This window comes from Narcine bancroftii, chromosome 6 (genome assembly GCF_036971445.1).
Source record: "Narcine bancroftii isolate sNarBan1 chromosome 6, sNarBan1.hap1, whole genome shotgun sequence".
Classification (NCBI taxonomy): domain Eukaryota; kingdom Metazoa; phylum Chordata; class Chondrichthyes; order Torpediniformes; family Narcinidae; genus Narcine; species Narcine bancroftii.
In genome coordinates this window covers 82,206,972-82,233,870 of record NC_091474.1, presented here as the reverse complement: position 1 = coordinate 82,233,870, position 26,899 = coordinate 82,206,972, and the positions used below count along the sequence as shown (strand labels likewise).

Here is a 26,899-nt window from a genome sequence, read left to right as displayed (position 1 = left end):
AGAACCGGTCTTTTATATCAATGAAATCTGATGACGTGTGAACATTTCCCTGCAAGCTGGAAGTCAATTTTGATATTCTTAACCTGTTCACTAATATGGTGATATGTAATTACACCACTAGGTCACCAGGGGTCGCCCCAGTGACCTTGTATATAAAAGCAGTCCAGAGCTACAATCTACCCTTCCAGGTTCATCTTGCAAAGAGACAAGACCTCATAGTGTACATATTAGTTTATTAAAGCGGTCTTATACTCACACTGCTGGTGTGGTTATTGTCAGTACACCTAAAACTATAAATGATAGGGTGACAAAAGAGTTAAGTGACATCATGTGAAAATGTCTACTCACTTTATGATGAAGCAAGGTGCATGGTAAAGTCTCTCCTTCCTTAAGGATTCCAGTAATGTATGGATGAGTTTTGAAGCTGGATTTTCCAAACTGGGCAGCAAGGTCTGAAACACAGCGAAGGTGTTGACATTTACCCTTGCTTGGGGTTGACTTATGTTCACCCTGACACATTGACCTGGAATTGATTCTGCTGCATAAGCGGGTGAGGCTACTGGCCACCATTATGCCAATCAAGAGCATCCTGGCCAGCTGCATCAAAGTGCAATACGGTTACTTGTGAGTAATGGATTGGCGGTCAATCCACAGGATCATAAGAGTGGCAGGGAGGATCATGGGGGTCTCCCTCCATTCCCCACCCCCCACCTCCATTGACATGATCTATTGGGATCATAGTCTGAAGACGGCGTGCAAAATCATTGAGGGTCCCTTCCACCCTGCAGACAGCATCTTTTGGCTGCTCCCATAAGGAAAGAGATACAGGAGTATCAGAGCCAGCACCACCAGCTTTTTCCCAAGGGCAGTGAGACTGCTGAACAACCAAAGAAATTGCTCACACACTAACCATCAGAACCTCTCATATTCATTCAATAATATTATTGGTACATATGAATACTTGTCCTGCATTTGTAGTGTTTGTCTGTATGTGGGTGATGCCTGGGTGTGTGTCTGCGTGCTTTGCACTGAGGACCAGAGAACGCCATTTCATCGGGCTTTACTTGTACAATCAGATGACAATAAACTTGACTTGAGACTTCTAAGTTTCCCAATCTGACAAAGCCGTAGCCAGAAACTGAGGGTATCTTCTCAAAAGTCCCAGACACAGAAAATCAGTTCATTATATTAACTGGTCACAAACTACATCAAGAAATAACTGGGAAAGAGGAGGTGAAAGAGGAAAGGAACCCTCCATTACATGACATGGGCAATAGCTGGATAAAGGGCACTCTTTTTTGTTAATGTCATTGTAAAGTGGGCAGCATGTTCTTAGAGTGAAGATCGAGCTTCTAGGCCATGGCATCAAGGCATACTCCAGAAAGTAAAGATGTATTCATCAGAAGAGTCAAGAGGGGAATCAAAGCCAAGAACTCAAATTGTGAAATAATTTGAGAAAGTAGATTTTGGATTATTTCCACTGTCACAGAATTGGTTCTGCACCAGTATATAGTGGAATCATGGCATAAAAGAAACTCTAAAGATTTTTTTTTCTGTCAAATGGACAAGTGGTTGTTGAAGGCAAGCCCAAACTGAGAGAGATTTTATCAAACACCTAAAGAAACACATCAAACAGAGCAGATGCTGGAAATCTGAGATAAAAACCAGAAAATACTGCCTGGAAACCTTAGAGTTAAGGTTTCTCTCTCTCTCTCTCTCTCTCTCTCTCTCTCTCTACATGTTGCCTAACCTGGTGAGTGAGTGGTTCCACCTTTTACTGTTTGTATAGGGCTTACCCCTTTAAATATATTGATGCTGTTTAGTACAACCACTCCCAGTGGGAGCAGGTTCTACACTCTCCCCCTCCCTGAAGCAAACAAAATTAGCCCTAAATCTCTATCCCTAATTCTACTAATATTTATGAATCCTGATTTGCATTTTTCTAATGGGGAAATAACGGTGTATATCAACCAATCAAGTCCCTTCACAATTTTAAAAACCTCCTTTAGGTTACCTCAGACTTTCCTACCCTAAGACGCCTGACTCTTCAATTTTTCCTGTAAGTTTGAACTTCTAGTTTCTCTCATCAGACCTTCACCAAAGTTTTTATATCCTTTGTTTTTATAAAAATGAAGGTTGTAGCAAGTTTAATAACCGCTTCCTTAAAAACCTGCTGAGAAGGGAAGGGAGTGGTAGTAAAGCCACAGGACTTACCACAGTGCCAGGCAGCGAGGTATAATTGGTCACGCCCAATACATCATCGAGGAAACCAGCGTTGCAATGTCTGCCGACCCAGATGTACAAAACCTGAGAAATACAGCATAGGTCTGCTCATTGAATCGCTGCATGGTCCCAGTGGTCAACATAATCATTTTAGACTGGATGTTGTATGAATCATCAGGAATGCCCAGCAGGGGAAGTCACGTGATGGAGTAGTGGCCGGACGGTGAACTCCAGCCTTCTCCAGAAAAGTTGAAAAAAATAAAGGAAAGCACAAAGGCACAAAAATAAAAATTAAAGTAAAGTGAATATAAAGGTGGAAAGAAGATGGCGACGAAAAAAGAAAAGTCGAAACCAACGGTAAGAAGAGAGGAAGAGAAGACAACGGAAGAAGAAGGAGAAGGCCTTACCTGTTCGAAGAGGCCCGTGGTGGAGAGAGAAGCCCGCTCCCTCAGGTCGGTAGAAAGTGGACTACAAAAATGGCTCGCTGAGCCGAGTAAAAGTGCGCAACCGCGCATGCAAAAAAACACACCGACGGGAGGGGTGACCAGCTGGGGAGTCGATCTCCACAGCCGGCAATGACAGCTGCAGAACAGCTGCAGCAAGAGGAGAACATAGAAGACAACGAAAACAAGAAAGAAGAGAAGAAAAAGAAAACAAAGAAACAACAGATGGCCAACCCAGAGGAAGAAGAAGAGGAAGAGGAAGAGTACAGTGAAATGGAAGAAGAAGGGAAAGGCAAGACAAAGGATATACTTTCTCTTAATAAAGAATACATGGATTCATTTAAAGAGTGGCAAGCACAAGAATTTAATGATTTAAGAAGAAGAATAAACAGTACAGAAGAGAAAGTGAATAAAATAGATATGACCATATCAGAAAAAGGAAAAAGAATGGACAAGGTGGAAGAACGAGAAGCAGCAGTAGAAATGGAGGTAGAGGACTTAAAAAAGAAATTAGAAGAATCTAATAAAAAAGTTAAAGAGACACAAGAGCTGTTAGCTCATAAAATAGATATAATGGAAAATTATAGCAGAAGAAATAATATAAAGATAGTGGGCCTTAAGGAAGATGAAGAAGGCAAGAATATGAGAGAGTTTATAAAAGATTGGATCCCCAGGATCTTAGGATGTCCAGAACTACAGCAAGAAATGGAAATAGAAAGGGCACATAGAGCATTAGCCTTTAAACCACAGCCACAACAAAAGCCAAGATCCATTTTAGTAAAATTCCTAAGATATACTACAAGAGAAAAGGTACTGGAGAAAACAATGGAGAAAGTAAGAGAGGACAACAAGCCACTGGAGTACAAAGGGCAAAAAATTTTTATTTATCCAGATATAAGTTTTGAACTCCTGAAGAAGAGAAAGGAGTTCAATACAGCAAAGGCGATTTTATGGAAGAAAGAGTATAAATTTATACTAAAGCATCCAGCGGTATTGAAAATATTTATTCCAGGACAACAAAACAGACTATTCTCGGATCCAGAGGAAGCACGAAAATTTGCAGAACAATTACAAAATAGACTGAGAGATGAAGACGTGTAACGAGAGTACAAAAGACTGCGAACTAAAAAGACGTGTGTATTGGACTATATACATCTTCTTCTCTCTTTGGCTTGGCTTCGCGGACGAAGATTTATGGAGGGGGTAAAAAGTCCACGTCAGCTGCAGGCTCATTTGTGGCTGACAAGTCCGATGCGGGACAGGCAGACCCAACCAACCAATTTTCCCCTGCAACCGGACTATATACATATATAATACATATATTACATAAGTGTATGTGCATTTAAAAGAAAATATATAGTGTATAGAGAATTAATGAGGGAAAAAAGGGGAAGAGAGGAGTAAAGAGGGAATTTAGAGAGTGACCTTTGTTGTATATAAAAATTGAAATCTTTTCTGGGGGGGCTGGGTAAGGAGAAATTACGGTCACTGCAAAATCAGTTGACGCTTGCGAGTGAATTCGCAAATCCAAATGGAGAGGGGAGATGTGGTTGCCCGACAAAGGATAATGGGCAACTCAGGAAGGGGAGGGGACAATGGGGTTAAAGAAATATTAGGTAGGAGAATAAGGGGAATGTTTGATGTGTTAAAAATGTTGTCTTATAAACTGTTCAAAGAAAGAAAGCAGAAATGGATGAGAAGGAAAGGTGATGATGAGGAAACGGAAGGGAAAGATAAACAAAGTATAAAATGGCTACATTAAACTATATGACTTTAAATATTAATGGAATACATAACCAAATCAAAAGGAAGAAACTGCTAAATTTACTGAAAAAAGAAAAAATTGATATTGCATTTGTGCAAGAAACACACTTAACTGAAGTGGAGCACAAGAAAGATAGGACATGTAACGGCAGCGTCATATAACTCAAAAGCTAGAGGAGTGGCTATATTAATCAGTAAAAATGTACCAATTAAAATAGAAGAGGAAATAATAGATCCAGCAGGAAGATATGTAATGATAAAATGTCAGATATATTCGGAGTTTTGGAATTTACTTAATATACATTCGCCTAATGAAGAAGATCAAAAATTTATGCAGGATATTTTTCTGAAGATAGCAGATACACAAGGGAATATATTAATAGGAGGGGATTTCAATCTCAATTTGGATTCAAACATAGATAATACCAGGAAAAAAATTAACAGAAAGAATAAAGTAACCAAATTTATAATTAAATCGATGCAAGAAATGCAACTTTTGGATATATGGAGGAAACAACACCCAAAGGAAAAGGAATATTCATATTATTTGGATAGACATAAAACATATTCAAGAATAGATTTATTCCTGTTATCAGCTTGTATACAAGATAGAGTTAGGAAAACAGAATATAAAGCTAGAATATTATCGGACCATTCACCCTTGATATTGACAATAGAGTTAGAGGATATCCCTCCAAAAATGTATAGATGGAGATTAAACCCCATGCTACTTAAAAGACAGGATTTTAGAGAATTCATAGAAAGACAAATTAAAATGTATTTTGAAATAAATACGGAATTAGTGAAGGATAAGTTTATATTATGGGACACAATGAAAGCGTTCATCAGAGGGCAAATAATAAGTTACGTAACTAAGATGAAGAAGGATTACAATCAGGAAACAGAACAGTTGGAAAAGGAAATAGCAGATATAGAGAAAGAATTAGCAAGGAAGGAAGACACTACTAAAAGAAGGGAATTGGTAGATAAAAAAATAAAATATGAAACATTTCAAACATATAAGGTGAAGAAAAATATAATGAAGACAAAGCAGAAATATTACGAACTAGGAGAAAAAACGCACAAAATTCTAGCGTGGCAGCTTAAGACAGAACAAACTAAAAGAATGGTATTGGCATCAGGAAAAAAGACAAACAAATCACATATAATCCAATGGAAATTAATGAAAATTTCAGAGAATTCTACGAACAATTATACCAAACTGAAAACGAAGGGAAAGAAGGCAAAATAGATGAATTCTTAACTAAAATTGAACTACCGAAATTACAAACAGAGGAACAAAATAAATTAATAGAACCATTTGAAATAGTAGAAATACAAGAGACAATAAAAAATCTGCCGAATAATAAAACACCAGGAGAGGATGGTCTCCCAATAGAATTCTATAAAACATTTAAAGATTTATTAATTCCTCCCCTCCTGGAAGTAATCAACCAGATTGATAAAACACAAAGCTTACCAGATTCGTGCAAAACAGCAATAATTACAGTAATACCAAAGGCAGGGAAAGATCCACTTGCACCAGCATCATATCGACCAATATCTCTACTTAACACAGATTACAAGATAATAGCTAAATTATTAGCAAACAGATTAGCTGATTATGTACCAAAAATAGTAAGTCTAGACCAAACTGGATTCATAAAAAAAGACGAACAACAGATAATATTTGTAAGTTTATTAACTTAATTCATGCAGTAGAAGGAAATAAAACTCCAACAGTAGCGGTTGCTTTAGACGCAGAGAAGGCCTTTGACAGAGTAGAATGGAATTATTTATTCAAGGTACTACAAAAATTTAGTTTACCAGAGAAATATATTAATTGGATTAAAGCATTATATAAGGGGCCATTGGCAAGAGTGACAGTAAATGGATATGTATCAAAACATTTTAACTTAAGCAGATCAACAAGACAGGGATGCCCACTATCGCCCTTATTGTTCGTGTTAGCCATAGAACCACTTGCAGAACTGATAAGAACAGAAAATAAAATAAAAGGGATAAAAATAAAAGGCAAGGAATACAAAATCAGTTTATTTGCAGATGATGTTATAGTATACCTAACGGAACCAGAAACATCAATAAAAGAATTACATAAGAAATTGAAGGAGTAAGGAAAAGTGTCGGGATACAAGATTAATGCAAATAAAAGTGAAGCAATGCCAATGAATAATGCGGATTTCTCAAAATTCAAGAAAGAATCACCGTTTAGATGGCAAATGCAAACAATACGATACCTAGGTATACAAATAAATAAAAACCTCAGCCATCTATATAAACTTAATTATTATCCACTAATGAAAAAAATACAGGAAGATTTAGAGCATTGGAAAGACTTACCATTAACACTAATAGGAAGGATAAACTGTATTAAAATGAACATTTTTCCAAGGATACAATACCTATTTCAGGCACTGCCAATACACTTGACAGAAAAATTCTTTAAGGAGTTAAAGAAAATAATAATGAAATTTTTATGGAAAGGGGGGAAACCGAGGATAGCACTAGATAAATTAACAGAATGGTATAGACAAGGAGGCTTACAACTGCCAAATTTTAAAAATTATTATAGAGGCACACAATTAAGATATCTATCAGATTTTTACCAAACAAAAGAAAAGCCAGATTGGACTAGATTAGAGCTAGACAAAATAGGGGAGAAGATACCTGAACATATATTATATAAATGGGATGAAAAATTGGTAAAACATAGGAATTCTCCAGTATTGCACCATTGGCTTAATATTTGGAAGAAGATTCATGTAGAAAGAAATAAAAACAAACTACCAATTATCAAAACTAATACTGACACAAAATCAGCTAATCCCTTTTACGGTAGATAACCTGTCTTTTAGAGAATGGGAGAAAAAAGGGATTAAAAGAATAGAAAATTGTTTTTCGGGGAATAAATTATTATCTTTTGAACAAATGAAGGATAAATATAATATAACTCAAGATACGTGCTGGCATATTACCAATTGAAAACCTATTTAAGGGATAAATTGGGAAGTAGTCTGAAGTTACCAGAAGGAAGCAATTTTGAATATCTGATTACAGACACAATGATAATTTAAAAATTTATAACAAACATGTATATCAAATTACAAGAAAAGGAGAATGAGGAAATAAATGATAAAACTAAACAAAAGTGGGAACAAGATCTAAACATAAAGATAAAAAAGGAAACATGGGAGAGGTTATGTTTAGGAACTATGAGAAATACAATAAATACGAGATTACGTATGATACAATATAATTGGATACATAAGTTATATATATCACTCCTCAAAAGTTAAATAAATGGGACCCAACAGTATCTGACAGATGTTTTCATTGTAAAAAAGAAATAGGAACAACAATTCATGCAATCTGGATTTGTGAAAAGGTGAAAAAATTTTGGGAAGATCTAAACCAGATATTAAATAAAATTACAGAAAGCAATATACCAAAAAACTCAGAGATCTTCCTCCTAAGTAACATAAAAAATAAAGAATTTGGACTTGATTTGGACGATGTACAAAAAAGATTTGTTAAGATAGCCCTAGCTGTAGCAAAAAAATGTATTACGTCAAACTGGAAATTAGAAGATAATTTGAAAATACAGCAATGGTATATAGAAATGAATAAATGTATTCCATTAGAAAAAATAACATATAGTTTAAGAAATAATATAACATTATTTGAACAAATATGGGAGCCGTACATGGAATATAATAGAGAAAACCTACCGGGACATCTATCACCTAAAATGACAAAAGGAAAAGAGAATGGAAAGAATTGACTCAGTGGAAGTTTTTGTTCGTTAATGTTGAGTGACAACATTGTTTGATGGGTTTGATGTATCTTGGACTCAGAGTTTTGAATGGATGGAGGGGGAGGTGGGGGAGAGGGGAGGAGGGAGGGGGGAGAAAACGACACTGTATATATTTGAAAGGAGAAATGTGTATGTGATCTATAGTGTGAAAAATAAAAAAAATTTAAAAAAAAAGGAATGCCCAGCAGTAATGTCTAGTGGACTTGAATACTGTTGGACTACTTGAAAACTCTAGAGATTCACTCTCTCAACACTGAGTGATGTGGTTGCACAGGGAATAGAATGACGAGGTAATTTGATGTTCACCAGATTTTTATTTTTCTGATGCCTTTAACTAAACCATCAGCTTTGCTTTGTCTCACTTTTGTGTCATAAGGTTGTGACACTATCAAGTCCAGAATATATGTACACACACAGACACGTAAACCCTTCTTTACAAATACTGGAATTATGAAAATTCATTTATATGAAGAAACCCATGTTTGTTTGTTTTTTAATTATATTTATGTCATTCAAAAAACAATTAGTACATAACATATACAACAATTAACCCTAAACATGAATGTTATTTTTTATATATAGAGAAAAAAAAGAAAAGAAAAGAACCCCCCCCCCTTCAGCCAATTCTCCTAAGGAGAGCCATAAAGAAAGAAAAAAAAAGAAAAATTTTTTTTAAAAATTAAGCATACCTATTAAGATCTAATCAATTTAAATTGAAATGTAAATATTCTGAATATAACAACCACTTATTAATAAAAAAAACTATAATTATCATATGAAACATGTAATTATTTCCATTATTAAACAATATTTCATCTCATTATGCCATCTATTAATATCAATCATTTCCACGAACTAGCAATACATTTTTTCGCTACAGATAAAGCTAAATATACAAAAGCAAGTTGAAACTTATCTAATCCCAAACTTTTCAAAGGTTGCAAACTACCCAATAAAAACACTGTCAGATCTAAAAGTATTTTAATCTTATACAGGTATTCTAAAAACAATTGAATTTTCTTCCAAAAAGATTGTATATTTATACATGACCAAACAGCATGAAAAAAAGTTGCAACAAAATTACCACATCTAAAACACAAATCTGATTCATGAAAACCATACTTTTTTTAATTTTTCAGGTGTTAAGTATAATTAATCATTGCATAACGTGCATTTATCAATCTAGTTACACTATCATAACAGATATCTGACCAATCATCCTCGGAAAAAATAAAACCAATGTCCGCTTCCCATTTACATTTAGACCTAACCCAACCCTTTTTATCCATACCATCCTGTAATATTTGATACATAGATGAAATATAACCCTTCTCTAATACCTTCATAAGAAAAATCTCAAATTTAGTCATTTCAGGTAAAATCATATCTCTACCAAGCGTACGTTTTACCAAAGATCGAATTTGATAATAGAGAAACAAAGAGTTCTTATCAACACCAAAACTGTCCCTCATCTAATTAAAAGATAAAAATTTACCCGTGTTTGTTTTTATGAAGAAATTATAATGGGTTTTCATTTTTTCAAAAATTGCCCCAAATAGTAGCTGATGGGTTTTTTGCTTTACAAATTTTCAGTTTATAAACGGTTTCTCAGGAATGGTCTACCTTTGTAAAAAAAAATGTGTGTGTGAAAACATATACACTGGACTTGATAATGTCACAACCTTTTAGTGTGTATATTTTACTCTCTCTCATATATATATATATATATATATATATATTTCTTTTTCTTTTTTCTTTGGCTTGGCTTCGCGGACGAAGATTTATGGAGGGGGGTAAAAGTCCACGTCAGCTGCAGGCTCGTTTGTGGCTGACAAGTCCGATGCGGGACAGGCAGACACGGTTGCAGCGGCTGCAGGGGAAAATTGGTTGGTTGGAGTTGGGTGTTGGGTTTTTCCTCCTTTGCCTTTTGTCAGTGAGGTGGGCTCTGCGGTCTTCTTCAAAGGAGGTTGCTGCCCGCCAGACTGTGAGGCGCCAAGATGCACGGTTTGAGGCAATATCAGCCCACTGGCGGTGGTCAATGTGGCAGGCACCAAGAGATTTCTTTAGGCAGTCCTTGTACCTCTTCTTTGGTGCACCTCTGTCTCGGTGGCCAGTGGAGAGCTCGCCATAGAACACGATCTTGGGAAGGCGATGGTCCTCCATTCTGGAGACGTGACCCATCCAGCGCAGCTGGATCTTCAGCAGCGTATATATATATAAACAACCAGTAAATTCATTTATCCAGCATCTACCAATCCCCATTAGTACTGGACACCAAGGACTTTACAGCATAGTCCAGGGTGAGAAGTGCCCCTTAGTTTCAAACTGGAAGTGTTCAAGGAAGAATGAATGCCAACTTGGTCAATGCCTATTCTTTAACCAACAATATCAATGATGGTCTATTCTTTGTCACACAGTTGTTTGTGCACATGAATCAGCATGTTACATTTCAGGCTCAAACTACATACTGCAATGGCTGTGAACCTCTTCACACTGCTATTGAATGCATGCAAACAGGCTCTGAGTTCGCTGACTGCACCCTAACCATCAAACATCCTTTTTGACTGTTCCTACACTATTTCTTTTGTTCTTCCTGCACACTTATCAACTCCCCCCAGATGAGACGTCCTTTAGTCATAAAAACAGGTATATAAATGCACAAGAATAAAACACAGATGTCTGCAGACACCATGATTGAAGTAAAAACAATGTTGGAGAAACTCAGCAGATCAAACAGCAAACTTTATGTAGTAAAGATAAAGATACTGACCAATATTTTGGGTTTGATGAACCCTTCATAAAGATATGATCAAAAGGTAGGTAGGGGCCAGGCAAAGACTATCCATAATTTGGAGGAGCAACACCTAATAGTCCATCTGAGCCCTCTCCAGCTGGAAGGCATTAACATCAGAGCAGGTGATGTAAACCCACTCCCTGTTCTTCCTCTCTTCCCCATCCCTCTGTCTTCTTTCCTCCAGTTCCTCACCCCCTATCCTCTCCATTCACAGAGCCACCCCCCCCCCCACACCTGTTTGCTGGTGTGCCTTCCTTCCCTCCCTTATTCACCTATGACCTCCTTCCTGGGAGACTCTGCTCCTCCCCCTCCCCATTTGTTTGAACGCCTGCCCATATTTTGTCCATACTTTGATGAAGGGTTCAAGCCCGAAACGTTTGTAACGTATCTTCATCTTTGCGATATAAAGTGCACTGCTTGACCTGCTGAGTTTCTCCACCATCATGTTTTTGCTTCAACCACGGAGTCTGCAGACTTTGGTGTTTTACTCCTGGATTGTGATGGGAATTGCTTAAACATGAAATGTTCCTGAGACCTGTTAATAGACCAGCTCTTTCCCTGCCCATGTAGCATTTTCACTTACGTTCCCACAGTCAATTAAGAAGGCTCCTTCCAGTGTAAGAGCCTCTGCAGAGAGTGGTATCAGGGATGGTCTCTTCAGGGTCCCCATGTCTATTTCCACAGAAATCTGCTGGCAGAAACACAGAGAATAAAAATAACATGACACCTTGTTTGTTGATTCCCTCTCCCTCTCCCCTGGAGCATGAGTGGACTGAATGAAGGAAGAGAACACTGTGAGTGTAACCGTAGTACTCACGTTGTCAGCAGTTTCACCATTGAGATAATCATCAATCCGATATAGATTCGGGTAGACCATCCGCAACACAAAACTCAGCGGCTGTTCCAACAGCTGAGACATCCTGAAGACCCGCTCATCCAGGCTTGTAGCAAGACCTGTGTGGAAGGCAGGCTGAAGGGCAAAAGAGAACACATTTTAAAGGCATAAGAAGACAAAGTTTAACCTTACACATCTTTGCACAAAGAGTTGGAAATTTGGCCCCATAATTGGAACCATAGGATAGGTTGTGTCTCGAAATGGATGTCAGTCAGAATTTTGCCCACACGCATGGAATACTGAAGTCTCATAGCAAACTTTTTTAATCAAGTACTCTATTTGACAAACTATAACAGGGATACAGGGCATTAAGAGCCAAAATGTGTGTACTTATCTTGTTAGTCGGCGTTCCGGGGCCTGGGCACGGCCACCTTGATTCCTCAGCACATGCGCGGTGGGTTCATGTATTGGAGTTCATTTGGCACATCCGCAAGAGTTAAGGGTACGAATTCAATATCATTAGGGCACTTAACTCTCACGCACACGCCAATCGAATTCCAATACGCAAACCTATCATGCATGCGCCAACCGAAGATTCGCGCATGCGCACAGAAATCAAGATGGCCATCCCCAGCCTCTGGACCCTGGGACACCAACTAACAAGGTAAATGTGCACATTTTGGCTCTTATTCCTGTTATAGTTTGTCAAAACTATAACATCAATTTTATACTTTTTCTTATATATTTTTTTAAATTTCACCGTATGTACAGATGGATGTAAGTCACATAGGTCGCAAGTTGGGGATTACCTGTGTTACATCAGACCTCTCAGTCTCTACCACATCAGAGAGGAATCCCCATCGCATCCTTTCTGATAAAGGTATCATTATTTCAATTTAGGAACACAACAGACTTGTTCTAGGACAAAATTTTATTCAAAATTAACTTTTTCTGATCCAGACTCAAGACAAAGTAACTTCAAAATTACTTCTACAACCAAAACAATCCCCCAGAGTTGTTATATTCTAATCTAATCTTCTTAGAGACTGTGTACAGAAAGTCCAATACAAATATCTGAGAGGAACAGAGATCTATGGACATTCCTGGCTCATTTTAATTGTTTGCAGAGTTGAAGTCCCAAATTCACCAGGTTGAAGTTGGAAAGCTGGAGAAAGTCAGCAGATCCCTGAGCAAAGGGTAACCAAGGTTTCAGGGTCGAAGCCCTTGGTCAGGAATGACAATCCTGATAAAGGGCTCAGGCTGGAAACGTTGGTTATCTTTTACTTTCTGTAGATGCTGCATGACCTGCTGAATCTCTCCAGCACATTGGGGCAATGACTTCACCTCAGCAATACTGTTGCATTAAAAAAACCAAATTGTCGGAGAACTCAGCAGACCACGCCGCATTAATAGGAGGTAACGATACATAAACAACCCATCAGGCCTGAGCCCTTCTTCATAGTATATTTTTTGTGTTTTTACTACAATCACATTGTGCAGACTTTTATGCTTCACTATTGTGTAAAAAGAAGAAAAGGTCAGTCCTACAGATCTGGTCAGTTATCTGACCAGTGGCATTATTTAAACCATACATATTATGCACTAATAGTTTGCTTAAACTAGCCACCTCCTGGCTGAGTTTTCTTCTGACTATGCCTGCCTCAACCACGTTCCCAGACAGCCTCTTTAACAAATCTAATCAAGTCAAAATATAAAGCAGATCTGAAGATAACGGCATCGGAAAGAAAGCACGTCACCACTTCCTCTTCCTCAGGGGTTTGCGGAGGTTTGGTATAACACCAGAAACACTGGCAAATTTCGACAGATGTGCGGTAGAAAATGTGCTGACCAGCTGCATCATGGTCGGGTATGGGGACACCAATACCCCTGAGCATAAAGCCCTGCAAAAGGTAGTGGACAAAGCCCAGGGCATCTCAGGCAAGATCCTCTTCACCATTGAGAACATCTGCAGGGAACACTGCCATCGGAGAACAGCAGCAATCATCAAGGATCCACACCACCCAATACATGCTCTGTTCTCACTGCTGCCATCAGGAGAGAGGTCTAGGGGCCACATGACCCGCACCACCAGGTTCAGGAACAGCTGCTCCCCCTCCACCATCAGACTCCTCAATAACAAACTCAATCAGGGACTCATTTAAGGACTCTTACTTGTGCACTTTAATGATTTATTTTTTTCTCTGTGTTGCAGTCAGTCTGTTTACATTTCTTTATTTATTTACATGTGTACGTTGAGTACTTTTTCTTGCACGACCAATAATTGGTAATTCTGCCTTGCCCACAGAAAAAACCCTCCTCCACCTGGCAGAATGTCCTCTCTTTTCATAATTCTCCTTTAACTTGTCTCACTTCCTCCAAATCAAAGGTGTAGCCATGGGTATCCGCATGGGTCCCAGCTACGCCTGCCTGTTTGTGGGCTTTGTGGAGCAATCCATTCTGTAAGCCTACACAGGCAAGGCCCCTCAAATCTTCCTTCATTATATTGATGACTACATCAGGGCTGCCTCATGCTCCCGTGATAAGCTTGTTGACTTCATCCACTTTGCGGACAACTTCCACCCCGAACTCAAACTCACCCGCTCCATCTCTAACAACACTCTCCCCTTTCTGGATCTCTCTGTCTCCATCTCGGGAGTCAAGCTTTCCACCAACAAATATTACAAATCCTCTAATTCCCACAACTGCCTTGACTGCACTTCCTCACACTCTGCCCCCTGCAAGGAGTCTATTCCCTTCTCTTCATTTCTCCGTCTCCACCACATCTATTCCCAAGATGAGGTCTTCCAGTCGCGATCTCCCAAAATGACTACCTTCTTCCACAAATGCGGCTTCCATCTACCATCATCAACTTACCTTCCACCTGTGTCTCCTTCATTTCCTGCTCATCTGCTCTGGCCCCCTCTGCCTCCAGATGTAACAACATAGAATCCACCTTGTCCAAACCCACCAGCCTCCACATCCAATACATTATCCTGCAGAATTTCCAGCACTTACAACAGGACCCCACTACCAGGCATATCTTCCCCTCTCCTTCCCTCTCTGCCTTCTGTAGGGTCTTCTCCCTCTGGGACTTCTTCGTGCATGTATCCCTCCCCACCAATCCTCCTCCCAGCACCTTCCCCTGTGGCCGTAGGAGGTGCCATGCTTGTGCCCACACCTCCTCCCCCACCACTGTCCTGGGCCCCAAACAGGGCTTTCAAGTGAAGCAGATTTGATTTACTGAATCTGATGCTCCCTTTGTGGATGTCTCTACATCGGAGAGACTGGGTGCAGACTGTGAGATCATATTGCTGAGCTCCTTCACTCCGTCTCATAAGAGTGGCCTCCCAGTAGCCAACCATTTCAGTTCTGTGTCACACTCACATGCCTGTCCTTGGCCTTATGCACTGTCCCACCAAAAAAACCTCTAAATTGAAGGAACAACATCTGATTTTCCATCTGGGAACACTCCAGCCAGATGTCATTAACATCGACTTTTCCAGTTTCTGCTAACATGCTATTCTCTACCACCACCCCCCCCCCAATTCCCCCTTCTTCTCTATTCTCCAAGCCATCCCTCCTGCCCTTGATTGCTTCTGTCCCCTCCCTCCCTTCTCCACCTATTACCTCCTGCCTTCGTGACCACACCTCAACCCCCCCCCCCCCCCCACCACTCTTTTATTTGATGTCTACTGACATTTTTCCAAACTTTGATGAAAGCCTCAAGCCCAAAGCTTCGGTTATGTATTTGCACATTTGCAATATAAAGGACACTGCTTGACCTGCTGAGTTTCTCTAGTATTGTGTTTTAACTTCAATCACGATGTCCACAGATATCTGTATTTTACTTTTGGATTGTGGAAGGAGTGGACCAATTATTTGACCATCCACCTTTCAAACAATTGTGGCACACCTTCATCCCATCGAATGCTGTATAATCTTCTTATTCTCTCCCTCTCACCTGCTTTAGTAGGGCCAGGATGTACAGTGGCAGCTGCAGCAGAGTGTGTGGGATGGGAAGTGTGCTCTGCAGTGGGCTACAAGCTGAGGTGCGATAGGCAACGAGAACATCTGTGAGAATTCTGATCAATTCGTCTCGGGCATAAGCGAGGGACAGTCTCACGGAGCAATCCACTGCTGTTGGAAAATGCAAGACACACGAGATTGAAAACACAAACCTCCAAATTCAAAGACAGTTTCCTTCCTGCTGTTATCAGACTCTTAAATGGACCTCTCCTTGGTTAAAGAAATGATGCCATTCTACTGCTTAAACTGTATATTTATCTCTACTCTTCACCTTGAATTTGCAACACAATGCCCTGCAGTCTTTTACTTACTGTAACACCACAGCACTTTTATTACTTCTACCATGGGCTATACTTAAGTATGGATTGATTCTCCTGGATAGCACATGAAACAAAAATTTCCAGTGTACATGACAATAAACGATTCAATACAATTATTTCCTGATGCTTAAAAAATCTCCAATCATAATCACCTTCCCAAACACCTTCTGGGATCACTGTCCTTCAGTCCAATAGCCCACACAACCCTGGTTTGAATCCCTCCTCCTTTGACTGCTGGGGTCTTTATTTTTCATGGTATGCACTTAAATATTGGGCCATGATTGGAGAATTTACCAATGATGTGCTGACCAGCTGCATCATGGTCTGGTATGGGGACACCAATACCCTTGAGCAGAAAGTCCTTCAAAAGGTCATGGACATAGCCCAGGACTTCATGAGTCAAGCCCTCCCCACCATCGAGAACATCAACAGGGAATGCTGCCATCAGAAAGCAGCAACAATCATCAAGGACCCACACCACCCAGCGCATACTCTATTCTCACTGCTGCCATCGGGAAAGAGGTCTAGGTACCACAAAACACGTACCACCAGGATCAGGAACAGCTGCTGCCCCTCCACCATCAGGAACTAATTTAAGGACTCTGACTTTTGCACTTCATTGATTTTTTTCTCTCTGTATTGCACAGTCAGTTTGTTTACATTTCTTTATTTGTTTATTTGTGCATGTTGTGTACAGTTTTTTTTTGCCCTACCAATAAATAGTAATTTTGCCTTGCATGCAGGAAAAAGGATCTCACAGATGTATGTGATGTCATGGATGTTCTCTGACAATAAATCTGAAATCTGATGTTCTTAACCAGGGTTTCATAAACTTTTTCTTTCCAGTCACATACCACCTTAAGTAATCTCTATGCTATAGGTGCTCTGTGATTAGTAAGGAATTGCTTAAGGTGGTGTGTGAGTGCAAAGAAAAAGTTTGCAAACCATTGTTTAAATCGTACCTAATTGACTCGTCATGTACACGGTTTCATTAATGGACCAATTTTTCTCAAGCAAAATATTTCAGAAACAATTGGGTCTAGAGCAGTGGGTTCTAAACATTCCTCAAGTCCTTATCCTTATGACATTCACCAGGATTGGTTCTGATATCTTGAATGAACAAAAATATTTTTAATCAGTCGAAACTAAAGATATTTCTGGAGAAAGAAAATTTCAGACCTCCACTGGACTTTGTGTGATGAAGTGCATTAGCTCAGAGTTGCCTGGCTCTATTTTAAATAGTGATGATTTGGTTCTGGATTGCCCCTCACATTGTGCACTTAAACTACTCCCATTTGCCTGATGTTGGCCCTTATCTCTTTAAATTGTTTTGAGAAAATGAATGCATTTTGAATGTTACAATTGGACCTGGCTCTGCCCTTTCCACTGGCAGTTCATTCCTCATCCCCATGACCCTCCTTGTGGAAGCGTTGCCCCTCGGGTCCATCCCTTCTTAAATCCATCCTTTCTTATCTTAAAATCTCGTCCTCTAGTTTTAAGCTCCTCTGTCTATGACAATTTACCTCATCTATATCCTTACTGATGTTATACACCACCTCAGCCTTCTTGGTTCCAGGGACAAAAGTCTCAGGTTATTCACCATCTCCTTACAACTCAAGCCTTCCAGTTCCAGCAATACCCTCATGAATCTCTTCTCCAATATTTCCAGCTTAATAACATCCTTCTGCAATTGGGCAGCCGGAACTTCACACTATACACCAAATGTGGTTTCATCAGTGTCTTGCAGAGTTGTGACATGATGTCCCAGCTCTTCTACTCAATGCTCCTAGTGTTCCAAATCCCTTCGACAGTACCCTAGTCTAGTCGCTTTGCCACTTTCAAGGAACTGTGCTTCACAACATTATCCACAGCATTGGAACTCCTGCCCTGGTTTGACCGACATCATGTCATCATCACGTCAGTGTCTCAGTTAAATTCCAATCTACTATTCTTTAGCCCAAGGCGCTAGTTGACCTGGATCCTGCTGGAAACTTCCTCGCTGTTCACTATATCACCAAATTTGGTGTCATCCACAAATGTACTAACCATGGCAACTAGTGGTGCATGGATACACCACAAGATGTACACTTGTAATGATAATGTCCACTCAATTATTTTTTTAACCATCTTTGCTCTGTTCATTTTAGAGTCGTTTATTTGAGGTCTTACCAATTTTAGAAAGAAAGCCCACAATAGCGCCTATGTTGGCTCCTGCATAAACTTCATTTGGAGACCTAACCACTGGAAGGCAGTAGGTATAGATTCGAACACGCCTTTCACCTGTAAAACAAGGACATTCTCAAGTAGATTCACAATTAACATGTGCAAAAACCATGACCAAAGAAACTGGGAGAGACCTTCGTGGCTGAGAGACACTGGAAGGTGGCTGGAGAAGATGGAGTGAGAGAAGGTTGAGGACATGAGGCACGTGGACATGGAAAAGAAAATATAAATTTCGGAGGTAGAATATACGACCAACATAAGTACACTCACTAATCTCCAAAAGGTAACTGGCCCTTAAACATGATCATGATCCTTCAAGCCATGGAGAAGAAAAGTGCACTTTCAAAGAACTACTGGACCACAAGCACTGATCAGCAATAATAAAATTCTGTGATAAAATCAGGTCTAAGTGTAAAGCACACTTCGTGATGTCAAGGGGCAAAGTCTAACATGAAAGTTCAATTATTTAATCCAAATAATTAAATAAAACTGGATTTTTTTTTAAGTAAACAATAGATCATTTCAGTAGTGGCAAATGGTTAAATCTCCAATTAGTTATAAAAATCCATCATTCACAAATGTCCCACAGGGAGGATAATCTACTATCCTTGGCCATTTTGGCCATTGTGCGACTGAGCTGATTCTTAGCTGCCTCTTCCAATAGGAAGAGACAATTACCAAGCAGCATCCACATCTCTTGAACAAGCAATGACATCAGGTCCAGAGGAAGTCTAGAGTTCTGGGCACTTGGCCCACTTACTGCTCCATACTTGTCGTTGGCACTAAATTCAGAAATAGTGTATCCTTTGCATCTTTTTGATTAAGAGAAAAGCACATCACTTAACACAGAGCAACTACTAGTCATCGGGGAGTTCTCAGTCAAAAGTAGGAATGGCTTAGAAAGGGTCACAGTCTTGTTCAAGTAAGCCAGCAAGCAAAGGCCCAGAGGCTAACTGGAGAGAAGGCTGTTGAGTAATCATTAATTGCTGGGTAACTCAGCTTGGCACACATCCTTGGGAAACAGAATTCCCACTTGGCTGGTTGAAAGGACTTAGGATTGTGAAAGTACTGAGCAAATTCCATTCTACCTTGGCAGGAAGTGTACAGTAGCGAGGACTGGAAGACGACAAGCGAACTCTCAGGTATAGCACCATCTATCGTCATGTGAAAGGCAAATTCCGTGTGAGGATAGACACAGGGCAAGGATAGCATCTGCATTGACTGTAGGAAAGAGTTTCCATAGAAAGTGTCCACAATGAGACCTAAAGAGAGAGATTTAAAATGACAATTATCTCCACAACCACAGCAAGTATTAGAGACCAGCATTAATACATCAAAGGTCTCTCAGAGGATCATTATCAAATACATTTGATACCAAGCTACTCAGGGAGATGTTGGGGCAGTTGGTCAATGGGGATGGATTTAAAGAGTAGGTTAAAATGAGAAAGAGAGATAGAAACACAAAGAAGTTTACTGAGGATTGGAGTATTTTGAGCCTTTGAAGCAGAGCTAACAATAAATAGGAATAATCACAAGGTCAGGATTGGGGAGATAATGAAAGATTGTGGAACTAGGTATGTTGCAGAGACAAGCAGGAGAAAGCAAGGAGAGATATGATAAAGAAATCTTGTATATTTTAAAATATCAACATGGCTGAACTGGGACCTAATGTCGTTCAACAAACCCAGGGGTTGTAGTGAAGACACAAGTGGCAGGTTTTGAGATGATGGTCACAGAACTATAGTACATGGAAACAGCCCCACCACTGTACTTTCTGAGGAGATTTGGTCGTTACCAAAGACTCTATAGGTTTACCATAGAGAGCATTCTGTCTGGCTCTATCAGTGTCTGGTATGGAAGTGCTGTTGTGACTGTTAGATAGACGCTATGTAAACGATTAAAAGGACACACTCATTTGGCTTCAGCACAAAAACTGTGACGACATTTTATTTTTCAGCACCAACCACCCTTCTTCCCAAAATCCTCTCCAGCCCAAACCCCTGCCTTTCCCATTCACTCTAAGCCTGCGGGTGGTCACGATGCTCTTTCCTCTCCTCCCTCCAAGCCCCACACACGCGCGTGACATTTCTCAAGCGTCACCACAGAGATGTCACCAGCGATGACCAGCCCATCTCCAGACCTGCATGTATGCAGCCACAAGGTCAAGCAAAAACTTTAAAGGGTTGGTAACTTGGCCTGCAACATCACAGGCACCAGTCTTCACTCCATCGAGGACATCTACAAGAGGTGGTGTCATAAAAAAGCAGCCTCTGTCCTCAAGGATCCCCACCACCCAAGACACACCTTCTTCACTCTGCTACCATTGGGAAGGAGGTACAGGAGCTCAAAGAAGAGCACCCAGCGGCACAAGGACAGCTTCCTCCCCCGCTGCCATCAGATTCTTGAATGATGAATGAACCACAGACTCTACCTCACTTTGTCTTTTTTTTCTTATTTAGTTTGAAATGAGCTTTATAGAAATGCTTGCCCTATGAAACTGCTGTGAAACAACAAATTTTGTGACATGTTCATGACAATAAATTTTGATTCACAGCCAAACTGACCAGGATTAATGGCCATCTTCCAGCATTTGATCTATGAAATGCAAGTGCTCATTTGCATGGTTTTTAAAGGCTGTCAGCCACTCTGCTTTCCACCACCCTCTCCTGCAGTGTATTTCAGGGTTTGAGACTTGATAAAAGGTCCCAATTTAAATTTAAACCTACAGCATGATAACAGGCCATTTTGGCCTCCCAATTTACACCCAATTAGCCTACACTCCCAGTACATTTCAAACGGTGGGAGGAAAACCATGGAAGCACAGGGAGAATGTGAAAACTCCTTACAGACAGCGCAGGATTTGAACCCCGGTCCCGATCGCTGGTGCTGTCAAGGCGCTTGTACTGACTGCTACGTCATCTGCACTGCCTAGTCCAAAACACTGACTGACTATCTCCACCTATGAATGACCTGCTGAGTCCCACCAACAACTGGATAAGAAAATGTCTGATATATCAATGAATTATCCCTCTATTGTTTGCACTTCAACTGGGAAGGCAATCCAAGAATAAAGATTGGATATCAATAACGAACTTCACAGTGAGTAAATATCCCTCACACTTCATTTTAACCTTGACTGCATATCATTTCTGTAGCCGGGAGAAGATGGTGTTCCATGTATATACAGAGTGTGAGAGGTTGCAGCCTCTATTTGAGCATTTGAAGGGGATGCTCCTCAAGTTCTGTATTTCAGCCCCACCCTCCTGATCTTCGTTCAGCCAGTGAGGGAGAAGAGGGACGGTGGGAAGGGGTTTTGGGGTGAGTCACTCTGGATCTCCTGGCCGGTTTGCTCCTGGACCTGGCTAAGTTGCCCACACATGAGTCTGGGCAGTGGACAGCCCAGGCTGACCGCCTGTCCCTCTTCCACGGTTACACCTGTGAACCCCTGGAGAAGGAGCACACAGTGTCCATGGGTACGATGGGGATTTTCAAGATCGGTGGGCACCACAGGGGCTCTGGATACTCATAGACGCATTATAATTTGAACTTGTAAATAGTGTGTAAATAAAGTACTGTAATATTCTATTAATAAGGTTTCTTGTATCACTGAATAAACTCTCAGTAAAAGGAAAAATAAAACACTATTTGCATTCTGCATGCAGGAAAATATCAAACACATCAATTCGATTTGGTTTTATGTAAGCTCACCTTGCGTGCATCGAATCCTGAGCATTCCCTCATAGCCAAAGGAACGGGTCAGGTAGCATTGGAATTCTTTGGAAAGTTTTTCTACCAGGGCTGAACTGTGGACATGATGGAATGCTGGATAATAGTATACGGAGCCACACGTGTACCTGGAAATACAAGCTGTAAAAGGAAATTTACCTGCAGTTAATTGTAAGGATGCTCAGTAATCTCAGCCAGTTCGAGAGCAATGCCTTCATATATTCATCCACTTCAATGAAACAAACAGCATTTTCTGCAGGAACATGTCAGCAGATCTTTCACCGCAGAGCCAATTTTTTCTGTCTTGATTTTCTCTCTGACTCACTTTTAAGCCTCAGTGCACATTAATTGTCAGGTAAATGTTTCTTCCCTCCCTTACAGCTCTCACACTCATCCGCCCCTCCTTCCAAAATAAACATAGCAACATAGAAAATAGGTGCAGGAGTAGGCCATTTGGCCCTTTAAGCCTACGCTGCTGAATCAGTACCCGTTTCCTGCCTTCTCCCCATACCCCTTGATCCCCTTAGCCACAAGGGCCAAATCTGACCTACTCTTAAATATTGACAAGGAACAGACCTCAACTACTCCCTGTGGCAAAGAATTCCACAGATCCACCATTCTCTGAGAGAATAAATTTTTCCTCATCTCAGTGTGATAGTACAGATCTATCACCAATGTATATAGTGTATATAGTTACAGTATCTAGACTGTGCTTACAGCGATTGGCTGAGAACTAAGCCACGCCTATTGTCTGGGCATTAAAGGGTTGTGTCCCTAGCCAGGTCGGATCATTCAGGACTGGTCGGCCACCTGTGAAGAGCTCCTGTCTTTTGCTAATAAAAGCCTTGGTTTGGATCAACAAGTCTTTGATTCTTTCGACGAGCTCTACACTCAGTCCTAAAAAACTTCCCCTTTATCCTTAAACTGTGCCCTCTGGTTCTGGTTTTTCTGAGGTGTTCGAGGAGATTCGGTCGGTCACCAAAGACTCTCAAAAACCCCTACAGGTGTACCGTGGAGAACATTCTGACTAGTTACATCGCTGTCTGGTATGGCGGTGCCGACACTCAGAACAGAAAAAAAACTCCAAGCGGCTTTTAACTCAGCCTGTGACATTAAGGGCACCAGTCTTCACTCCATTGAGGTCATCAACTATAGGTGGTGTCTTACAAAAGAAGCTTCTATCTTTAAGAACCCACTATCCACCTCTTCACTCTGCGACCATCAGGGAAAAGGTACAGGAGTCTGAAATCAAGCACTCAGCAGTACAAGGACAGCTTCTTCCCCGCTGCCATCAGATTCCTGAATGATCACTGCCCTATTTAGACTTTGTCTTGCACTTTTTAAATTTAATTTTGTATGGTGATTTATAAAAATGTTTGCCCTGTAATGATGTAGAAAAAAAACCAGATTTTGTGACCTGTTCATGACAATAAATTATGAAAAGCAGAAGTGCAGCTGTGACATTGTTGGGATCATTCTTTAAAGCATCCAGCACAGGTATGATAAGTTGAATGGCCTCATTCGCTGTTATATTCTTTCAGGTAGAACTTCATACAATGAAGAGACAACAAATACCATCTGCACATTGTACAATAAACCCCCTGATCTCCAACACCTATGGGGACTAGTAGATGCCAGATAAGTGAATTATGTGGTTGCTTGAGATTACAGGTTGCATGATTAGCCAAACAATGTTGGGGAGTGCCAGTTTTAAACTTTCTTTTTTTTTAAACCCTTTTATTTTTCATGATTTTTTTTTCTGGTTGCTTGAGGCTGGCAGTTCCTTGAATTCTGGACAACAGGGGTTTTACTGCACAGCAGAGCATTCCAGTGCATTTCTTAGTGCATATGATTTTTACTCTATAGTTCTATATCCTGGGACATTGGGTGGCTTCGTCTGACCACTCACCTAGAGATGCAAGGTCTGTATACTGCTGGCTTAATAAAAATAGGTCCACCCCTGTCTGCTGTCCACAGAACTCAAGTGCTAGCACTTTGTAGAAATTGATAGCTGGCCCCAAATGCTTAGCTCCCTGGAGGTAGAAAGAAAAACTCATTTAATTTATACAATCTGAATTCAGAACTTGCTGCATGTCTCTTCATAATAGTTCACACAGTAAAAGGTGAGAAGCTCCTGCACTTGCAACCCAGAAGCAACAACCTTGGAGAGTGCAATGTCCTCGTAAAAACATTAGAGAGACCACTCAACTTATGCAAATTATTCAAAGTAGCAAGAGACCAAGGGAGAAAAACAAATAAGAACTAGGTTCACTCATGGAAGGATAGGATTATAAAGCAACAAAACTGTGTTAAAACAATTTGAATTTAATTGATATTTGGCGAAGAGTTAATCCTACAGAGAAAGATTTTTCTTTTTATTCCTCGCTACATAATTCTTTTTCTAGAATTGATTATTTTTTAATATCAGCACATTTGCAGGATAGGATTACATCTGTGGAGTATAAGGCTAGATTGGTTTCAGATCATTCATTACTATTATTAGAATATTTGAGTTCACTAGATGTTCAGAAAGCTTCAAGATGGAGATTTAATACTATGCTATTACGACGCAAATTTAATTCTGTGAAAGAACGGTTGTGGAAAAAAAGACATAGGGCAATATTCAGGTATTCTGCGGTACTGAAGATTTTTTAGGATGGAAATTAGCCAAAATTCTTTGACAATCCTAAAGAGGTTATGGACTTTGCTTAGTCTCTACCAATCATCCAGTTTCAGGAACGATGTAGCCCTTCAAGGTCTCCAAAGAGAGTAGAGATGTAAGGTGGTATCCAGATTTTTAAAAGAAATGGAAGCAATGGTGATCGAAGTGGTAACGTTGATTTAAAAAAATAAATCTTTTATCTTTTTTTTGAAAAGAGTTTAAATAGTTTAAATAATAATGATAGTTTAATGAAATGGGAGTTGGGAGAGGGAACTGGGTGGGCACTAGTTTCCAGAAGTCATCAGCTACCTGTGAGTTATCTCACACCCAATATTTTGGGGGAGTTACCGCTTTTGGCGGTTTAAACAGGAGGAGGTAGTTGTGACCTCCGACCTGTTTTTTTTTCTTTTTAATTTTTGGGTTAAGAAGTGAAGGTTTTTTTTATTATTTTTTTAAAATAAATAATTTTTTTTAAACTCTGTTTTGATTGTAATTGAGAGGGAATTAGGAGGTTTTTTTTCTCTCCTTTTTTTCTCTTTTTTTGGGTTTTTTTTCTCTTTTTTCTTTCTTTTTTAAGAGGATGATGTCACAGAAGATAATAAGTTAAAAATTGAGGATGTTGAATTAGATGAAGAGGAAGATGAGGGGAAAGGTGATAAGAAGAAGAAGAAAATTAAGTACAAATACATTGAGGGAGAAGAGTTTAATAAAATTAAGTTAATTTTGATAGAGAATTTTGAAGATGTTATAAATGAAGAATGTGGAGAATTTTATAAGAGTTTGAACTTTTTTTTCTTTTTTTTTCTTTTTTATATAAGGGGAGGGGAAGGGAATAAAAAGTTTATCTGATTGTTTTTCTAAGGGATGTTTTTGTTCTCTCGATGAATTATACAGGAAACGGTATTAATGGAAATTCTGTATTTATGTATTATTAATTATGATTTTTTGTATAACAGATATGTGGTTAATATATGATTTTAATATTTGAATTTAGTTTTAAAGTGGATTTCATTTGTTAAATACATGAATTATGTTTGATTTAAATATATGTTTAAGGGTATTATTTTAGTATTGATATTTTTTTGTTGTTAGTAATTTTTTTTGTTGTTAAGTTTTATCCTTTTTTTCGTAAGTGGGGTTTTTTCTATTTTATTTACAACATTGTTAATTAATTCTTCACTCTTTATTTTGGGGGGAGGGTTGGATTAATTTTAAATTAGATGATTAATGTTGTGTTATAATTATTGGGGGGGTTAATTTGTGTAGTTTAATGATGTAGTATTCTAATTTTTATTATCTTATTTTTTATTATTTCTTTAAATGTAATTTTTATTTTATTCATGTCATAAAATTTTAAATAAAGTTTAAAAAAAAACTGTGTTAAAACAGTTCCATATAAAAGAAAAGTACCATTTCTTGTCCAGTCACTAATCTAAAGCGTACAGATGTGTGGGACAAAATGAAGCAACAAGAACTTTTGCAAGGAGTAACAGAACAGAGTAGTTATCATCCAAGATACACAGACTGGGGTTCTCTTCTCAAGAGAGAAAGGAGCCTGAAAATAGATCAGCTTGGTGGGGGGGGGGGGGGGGGGCACTTTAAGATTGCAAAGGATTTTCATCAGGTGGAATCAAAAGATATGTTTCCCCTCATATAGTAAAAACAAAAATTAGGATTCATACATGTTGCAATTAAGTCCAAAAGGAAATCCAGAAGAAACTTTATTGTCTACAACTACAATATGGAACTCACTCCAAAGAGAGTAATTAAGGTGCAAGGCACCTAAGGAGAAACTATGTGAAGGGAGAATAGAATATATTGGTAGACATTGGGATGGCACAGTTAGCATAGCAGTTAGTGCAATGTTATTACAGCACTAGCATCCCACATTCGAATCTGGGGCTGTCTGAAAGGAGTTTGTATGTTCTCCTCTTGTCCTTTGGGTGCTCCGGTTTACTCTCACCCTTCCAGGGGCTATACGCAAAATTTGGGAATTTGGATGCCACTGGCTCGTGGGCCGGAAAGGGCTGTTACTCCATGTCTAAAGT

General features: G+C 39.4%; 1 protein-coding gene across 1 annotated transcript in view; it reads right to left on the bottom strand.

Annotated features, from left to right (window-relative positions):
• LOC138736290 (protein transport protein Sec24B-like) overlaps positions 1–26,899 on the bottom strand; it is a 63,290-nt gene that overhangs the window by 1,279 nt on the left and 35,112 nt on the right. Inside the window, exons 12-20 of the mRNA XM_069885551.1 lie at positions 24,099–24,222; positions 22,172–22,330; positions 19,552–19,725; positions 18,410–18,520; positions 15,856–16,031; positions 11,877–12,029; positions 11,643–11,747; positions 2,215–2,307; positions 349–452 (exon numbers count right to left, since the gene is read on the bottom strand). Coding sequence (XP_069741652.1) covers positions 349–452; positions 2,215–2,307; positions 11,643–11,747; positions 11,877–12,029; positions 15,856–16,031; positions 18,410–18,520; positions 19,552–19,725; positions 22,172–22,330; positions 24,099–24,222 — 1,199 coding nt within the window. The remainder of the gene's footprint in view (positions 1–348; positions 453–2,214; positions 2,308–11,642; positions 11,748–11,876; positions 12,030–15,855; positions 16,032–18,409; positions 18,521–19,551; positions 19,726–22,171; positions 22,331–24,098; positions 24,223–26,899) is intronic.